Source organism: Bison bison, unplaced genomic scaffold (assembly GCF_000754665.1).
Source record: "Bison bison bison isolate TAMUID 2011002044 unplaced genomic scaffold, Bison_UMD1.0 scf7180017864239, whole genome shotgun sequence".
Classification (NCBI taxonomy): Eukaryota; Metazoa; Chordata; class Mammalia; order Artiodactyla; family Bovidae; genus Bison; species Bison bison.
In genome coordinates this window covers 2,548,754-2,556,475 of record NW_011494811.1, presented here as the reverse complement: position 1 = coordinate 2,556,475, position 7,722 = coordinate 2,548,754, and the positions used below count along the sequence as shown (strand labels likewise).

General features: G+C 36.2%; 1 protein-coding gene across 3 annotated transcripts in view; it reads left to right on the top strand.

Moving 5' to 3' along the window:
• Positions 1-7,722, top strand: part of EXD2 (exonuclease 3'-5' domain containing 2) — a 55,157-nt gene that overhangs the window by 38,576 nt on the left and 8,859 nt on the right. For all 3 annotated transcript variants that reach the window (XM_010846697.1, XM_010846695.1, XM_010846696.1), the window contains one exon: positions 3,025-3,151. In XM_010846697.1, coding sequence (XP_010844999.1) covers positions 3,025-3,151 — 127 coding nt within the window. The remainder of the gene's footprint in view (positions 1-3,024; positions 3,152-7,722) is intronic.

Below are 7,722 nucleotides of genomic sequence, written 5' to 3'. Positions count from 1 at the left end.
AGAAATAAAATTTAAAAAAATAAATAAAATGAAAAAGGATAAAGTAAGTATTTACTGTCATGGAAGGAGGTCCCCAGTGCATTAAGTGATTGAGCAAGTTTCAGAACAACACCGAGCAAATCTAAAAAACTGTATCTGCTCTTCCATCTAGCCACCTCTTTGCTTGTTTATCTGTAGAATGTGTCTGGAAGGGCCACAGCATAACTCATAAGGGTCATTATTCTTGAGGCGCAGAAGTGCGGGGGTGGAGGACTTTTACTTTTCACCGATTACTCTTCTCTGTTGTCTGTATTTTTAACGATAAGCATTCATTTCTTTTATAGTTACTATTATAAAGGAAAACATGAAAAGATTTTAAAGAGAAAGTAGTTTGTCTACCTCAAAGTCTTCATTTCCGTGAATTGAACCGTGACCTTATATATTTTACTTAAGTATATCTGGATCTTTTTAAACTTTTTAGTCAGTGCTGCTGTTAGGGGGTGATGAAATCCATCAAGTTACTGCTTGTTTTTGTAAGGAAAGACTTCCTTTTCTTTATCATTATAATGATTTCATTTTTCAGAGTAACCGAGGGAGTCCTGTATATTTTAACGCTGACGGGAACCTCATCTCCTAGCTTCCTCTAAAACTTCTAAGCTCTCACCTGGTAACCAGGAAGTCAGCTCCACTTGTGTAGACTGATTTGTTCTTTTTATTTTTGGACTGATATATTCTTAATTTTACATTAACCTTTATTTGAACTCTCCGATCTTTGGCTAAATTAATTTTTTTTCACCTCCCTGCAGCTATTTTAATCAGAAAGTGTTAAAAGAGTAGAAGATTATTTTATTTTATGGTATCTTCACTCCCTCAGTGAAGGATCATATTTTTCAAATTTGAAAAATAATGCACAAACACTAGCCAATTCAAATATAAAAAATGTAAGGATTTCTGATCACCCCAAACCCTACACCTAGAGATAGCATCACTAACATTTGACTAATATCTTTCTACTTAACTCTTTGTGCTTCTTCTCTCTCACATACCTAGAGTCACATACACACATTTATTGTGTACTGTATATATATTAATACAAAGAGTTCATAACATATGTTTTCTTTCATAATCTCTTTTTACTTCGCTAATATGTCATGGACGTCTTTTCACATCAATATAGATCCACATCCTTATTTTTAACAGCTATATGGAATTTAATTGCATGGATATTTAATTAGTCTTCTATTGAGGGTGTTAGATTGTTTCCAGTTCTTTGCTACTATAAATAGTGCTGTAATGAAGATTGTTTTATGTACATTTGCCTGAGGATAATTTACTAGAAGTAGAATTATCAAATCACAGAATATTCCTGTTCAAAATTTTGATAGCTAAAAAAGCCTTGACTATGTGGATCACAACAAACTGTGGAAAATCCTTAAAGAGATGGGAATACCAGACCACCTTACCTGCCTCCTGAGAAATCTGTATGCAGGTCAAGAAGCAACAGTTAGAACTGGACATGGAGCAACGGGCTGGTTCAAAATTGGGAAAGGAGTCAAGACTGTATATTGTCACCCTGCTTATTTAACTTATATGCAGAGTACATCATGTGAAATGCTGGGCTGGATGAATCACAAGCTGGAATCAAGGTTCCTGGGAGAAATATCAACAACCTCAGATATGCAGATGAGACCACCCTAACGGCAGAAAGTGAAGAGGAATTTAAGAGCCTCTTGATGAAGGTGAAAGAGGAAAGTGGAAAAGCTGGCTTAAAACTCAGCATTCAAAAAACAAAGATCATGGCATCTGGTTTTATCACTTCATGGCAAATGGATGAGGGGAAAATAGAAAGAGTGACATGCTTTATTTTCTTGAACTCCAGAATCACTGTGGATGGTGGGTGCAGCCATGAAATTAAAAGATTGCCTGCTCCTTGGAAAAATGGGGAAACCTAGACATTCCTAGGTTTATGACAAACCTAGACAGCATATTCGGAGAAGGCAATGGCGCCCCACTCCAGTACTCTTGCCTGGAAAATCCCATGGATGGAGGAGCCTGGTAGGCTGCAGTCCATGGGGTCGCTGAGAGTCGGACATGACTGAGCAACTTCACTTTCACTTTTCACTTTTCATGCATTGGAGAAGGAAATGGCAACCCACTCCAGTGTTCTTGCCTGGAGAATCCCAGGGATTGGGGAGCCTGTTGAGCTGCCGTCTGTGGGGTCGCACAGAGTCGGACACGACTGAAGCGACTTAGCAGCAGTAGCAGCAGCAGCAGACAGCATATTGAAAAGCAGAGACATCACTTTGCTGACAAAGATCCGTACTGTCAAACCTATAATTTTTCCAATAGTCATGTACAGCTGGACCATAAAGAAGGCTGAGTGCTGAAGAATTGATGCTTTCAAACTATGGTGCTGGAGAAGACTCTTGAGAGTTCCTTGGACAGCAAGGAGATCAAACCAGTCGATCCTAAAGGAAATCAACCCTGAATATTCATTGGCAAGACTGATGCTGAAGGTGAAGCTCCAATACTTAGGCCACTTGATGGGAAGAGCTAACTCACTGGAAAAGACCCTGATGCTGGGAAAGATTGAAGGCAGGAGGAGAAGAAGGTGACAGAGGATGAGATGGTTGGATATGATCACTGACTCAATGCACACGAGTTTGAGCAAACTCTGGGAGATGGTGAAGGATAGGGAAGCCTGGTGTGCTGCAATTCATGGAGTCACAAAGAGTTGGACACGACTTAGCAACTGAACAACAAACAACATTTATTGACAAACTTTTTCATAAAGATTGAACAAATGTTCAGCTCACAAATTTTAGATTAGACTGTAATTCTTCATGTTCCACAATACTAGATTTAGTTATTTTTAAAGATCTTCATAATCTGAGAGAGTTTAAAATGGTATATACTTTTTGTTTTATTTGATGTGGTAAGATTGAGTATCTCATTTGTTTATTGGCCATTTATATGCCTTTTTTTGATTGTCCTATTCTTGTCCTTTGCCCATTTTTGACACTTGATTTTATTTATTTCTTGTAGAAACAATTTGCTCTCTAATGGGCTTAGCCTGAAATCACTCTCTGAGACTGTTTTGAACTTTCCTCTTGACAAGTCCCTTCTGCTTCGCTGCAGCAACTGGGATGCTGAGAATCTTACTGAGGACCAGGTACTTCTCTTATCAGAGTAGTTGAAGAGTGGAAGAGTCATTGCTTGTAAAGTATAATTATTTAAAAAACTCTAAGCCTCAAAATGATATATGTTGGGTGGAAATGCCTTAAAATAGCCTCCTTGATGATACTCAAGATAAATGCTCTATAATAATGTACATGCTGCTTGAATAAAAGGGTAAGACTCCCTGTTCTTTCTTTTTTTTTTTTTGAGCATTTACTATATGCCAGGGATTTCAGAAAAATGTAAAATGTTTATCATGAATAAAAATGCATACTTTAAAAAAACAGTGTTATAAGACTTATTATAAGGAACAGCAAGTAGTTCTCCTGCCTTCCTCCCCCATTCTTAATTGCTCTTCCTTCTTTTCAGAGGCAACCAATTTCATTTTTTTCTGATAACTATCATTATATTTTAAAATTGCATGCATATATTACTCTTTCCTTTTCTACATATTATTTTCTCACTTCTTGCTGTGGAAATCGTGATTTAGTGCTCTTGCAATTCCTGTATCCCCAGATACTTATTCCCTCCCCCATGCTCCCAATAGAGGTAAATCGTCATTTTTATCAGATTAATATCTACTTATATTGATATTATTTATAGCTGCTCCACATAGTCAGTTGCAGTTAAGTATTTTTCTTATACAACTCTTTGATTTCCCAGGAGTAGTAATTTATATTTTCATTTGCTTAGTTTTCTGTATACCTGTTAACTATGTCTACTCCAGACTCTCCTCTCTGCTGGTTCAGACACAGTCAGGTAACTTAGTCATTTAAGTTTCCCTTGGAGCTAGCCCTCGAGGAGTCCTTGGTCTTCCTGTTGCTTTCAGGACCGGTTGCTCTGTAGCCCTGCCTGCCAGACTCTCATCCTGTTTGTGTTTACCGTCAGAGTGGGAATTCTCATCACCTCTCTGCTATAGCAGGTCCTCTGTTTTACAAATCTTGTCTTTTTACTTTCTTGTCCTGGTGGAGTACATTGAAAATAGCTTCCTGAGAAAAGGAGAATGAGAGGTTAATTTATGACGCCCTGCACATCTGAAAAGATACTTGTTTCCTCTCTGTTAACTGATGCTTTGGCTGAGGATAGCATTTTAGGGTGGAAATCATTTTCCTTCAGAACTTAGAAGACAGTGTTTCTTGTAGCTTCCAGTGTTGATGTTTAGTATGTGACTTGTTTTTCTTTCTGGAAAATCTTCTTTATTCTTAGTTTTTAAATTCATGATGATATACATTAGTGTGAGACATTTTCCCCTATAGTCTTAGAATTCAGTGGACCCTTTCGATCTGGAAGCTTATGTCTTTCAGTTCAGGGAATCATTCTCATAACATTTCTTAGGAAATTTCCCTTTCTTTTGTTTCTAGAATTCATATTGTATATATATTGGATCCCTTGAATTAATCTTCTTATTGTCTTAGTAAAATGTTTTCTCTTTGATTTTCCATCTCTATATTTTTTGTTTTATCTTCTGGGAAATTTCAAGTTTATCTTTCAATATGTCACTCAAATTTTTAATTATCCCTATTGTTATAAGAGCTCCTGATCTTCTCTGAATATTCACCTTTAAAATAACTTTTCATTTTTGTTTGATAATATCTTCTATTATCTTAGAGTATTGAAGGTTCTGAAGTTTTTTTTTTTTTTCCTTCCTGAATTGCGTCCTTTTCCTCTGAATTTCTAATTTTAAATGTTTGATTTGGTCTTTGACTTTCATGTTAAAGATTTTTTTTTGAAATGTTTAGATCCTTGCGTATCCGTTTTTATTTATGAAGGAGACATTAAAGCACCAATTGAATCTACTGGCCAATTGAATCAAGTGCCAATTGATGAATGAATAATAAAATACAGTATATCCATACAGTAGAATATTATTCAACAGTTAAAAGGGTACATGCTACAACATGGATGAGTCTTGAAAACATTATGCTAAAAAGTGAAAGAAGCCAGTTATATAAGATCACATGTTGTATGAGTTCATTTATATGAAGTGTTCAGAGCAGGCAGATCTGTAGAGACAGAAAACAAATTTGTGGTTGCTTAGGACTGGAAGAAGTAGGGGATGACTGCTAAAGGATATAAGAATTTTTATTGGGCTGATGAAAATGTTCTAAAATTGATATGATGAAGGTTGCACAATTCTGTAAATATACGAAAAATCCTGAGTCATGCAGCATCTCTCAAAGACATATTTGGGACAGTTGGAGACATTAGAATGCAACCGTGTATTATTGTATTTTGTCAGTGTTATAGTTCTTGGGTGTGACAGTGGTGTGCTTATGTAGGAGAATGTCCTTGTTCTTAGAAGATATGCACTAAAGTATTTAAGGATGAAGTATCATAGTAGCTGCAACTTAATATGGAAGTGTGTTCAGCCAGAAGAGAAGTATTTGGTGTATGTGTATAAAGAGAGAAAGCACATGTTGGCAGCTGTGAATGTTAGTTGCCATTCTTTTCTGTAGGTTTGAAACTTTCAAAATAAAACACTGGGGAGAAAAGGTTAATTGCCACCAAATTTGAAACCAGATTTGTGATCCATATTGTTATGAAAATTCAGAATTTCCAGAGACTCTTATTCATTCAAAATGTTTATTGTTTTTTTTTTTTTAATTATAACCATAATGACATTTAAAGAAATGGAATGAGAGCACAGCACATATAACCAAATTTTTTTGACTAGTGGGTTTTATTATCAGTAACTATAAATTATAATCAAATGTCAGTAACTGTAAGACTTTTCTCTCAGGCCACTCAGTTTTTCCAGACATGGATCTTCTAGTCTTCTACCCAAGAAGTATAAGCCCACAGCCTATATTCTGGTAGCTGAGTGGAAGAGGTGGTGCTGGTTATCTCATTATTTAATACGTAGATTTTCCCATAATCCCTCTTTTGCCTGATGACACTTTGCCCCCAACCTCTGCCACCCCTGATATTACTAGGTCCAGATCCTCTGTGATTTAGCCACTATATAACGTACACCTGTCAAAACCCAAACTCTGTACACTGAGTAAAACAAAGCAGTAATATGAGTTGATTGCAGTAACTCATGGGACCTGGTACTTCATTTTTTTTGATTGCTAACTAATACTTCATTGTATGGATAGGTCACATTTTGTTTATTCGTTCATCATTTGGTAGAGTTTTGAGTTGCTTTCCTTTTTTTAGGCTGTTATGAATAATGCCACTCTGAATATCTGTGTATAAGTTTTTATGTGGACGTACATCTTCAGTTCTCTTGGGTAAATAACCTACAATGGAATTGCTGAGTCATATGATAACTTTATGTTTAACTGTTTGAGGAATTGCCAAACTATTTTCCAAAGTAACTATCATTTTATAGTCCCACCAGCAATATATGAGGGTTCCAATTTTCCATATTGTGTTTGATTTGGTTTTAATTTATATTTCCCTAGTGACCAATGATGCTGAGCATCTTTCATGTGCTTATTGGCTAATGTTATATCTTCTTTGGAGAAATGTCTATTCAGATCCTTTGCTTACATTTTAATTGTGTCGTTTGTTTTTAAATTGTTGAGTTTTAACAGATCAATGTGTGTGTATGCATACATATTCTTTATATATTCTGGATGCTAATCTCTTATCAGATATATAGTTTATAAATACTTTCTCCCATTTTCTGCAAATTTTCCTTTCACTTACTTGATGGGATCATCTGAAGCATGAAAGTTTTCATTTCGATGAGGTCCAGTTATCCATTTTTTCTTTTATTCCTGATGCCTTTGCTGTCATATCTAAGAAATTGTTGCCTGACCTAAAGTCATGAACACTTACTCTTATGTTTTCTTTGAAGAATCATATGTTTTAGCTCTTACACCTAGGTTCATAATTCATTTTGAGTTAATTTTTGTGTGATGTCTGAAGTAGGAGTCCAAATTTATCCTTTTGCATGTAGATACCCAGCTATTCCAGCACCATTTGTGCTGGAATTTCAATTTTCAATTTTCAATGCACCATTGAAAGTGCATTGGATTCCTTATCATTTGAAAATAATTTGTTAAAAAAGTACTCTGCACTCTTCACATTCAAACACCTTCTTTTCCAAGACTGCTTGCTGACAGATATGTAGATGGTTAAGTCTATGTGGAAAATTTTATCCAAATTTCTTTTTCTAGTATTCTGGTTTTTTTGTTGTTGTTGTTCTAAAAGTACACACAGAAAAAAGATCCATACTAATAGTGTTATCTACCAGGCTTGATTATTAAAGGTGAATTAAAGGAATTTTAATTAAAGTCCTTACATGCTTTGTTCAGTTCAGTTCAGTTCAGTCTCTCAGTCGTGCCTGACTCTTTGCAAGCCCATGAATCGCAGCATGCCAGGCCTCCCTGTCCATCACCAACTCCTGGAGTTCACTCAAACTCACATCCATTGAGTCGGTGATGCCATCCAGCCATCTCATCCTCTGTCGTCCCCTTCTCCTCCTGCCCCCAATCCCTCCCAGCATCAGAGTCTTTTCCAATGAGTCAACTCTTCGCATGAGGTGGCCAAAGTACTGGAGTTTCAGCTTTAGCATCATTCCTTCCAAAGAAATCCCAGGGCTGATCTCCTTTAGAA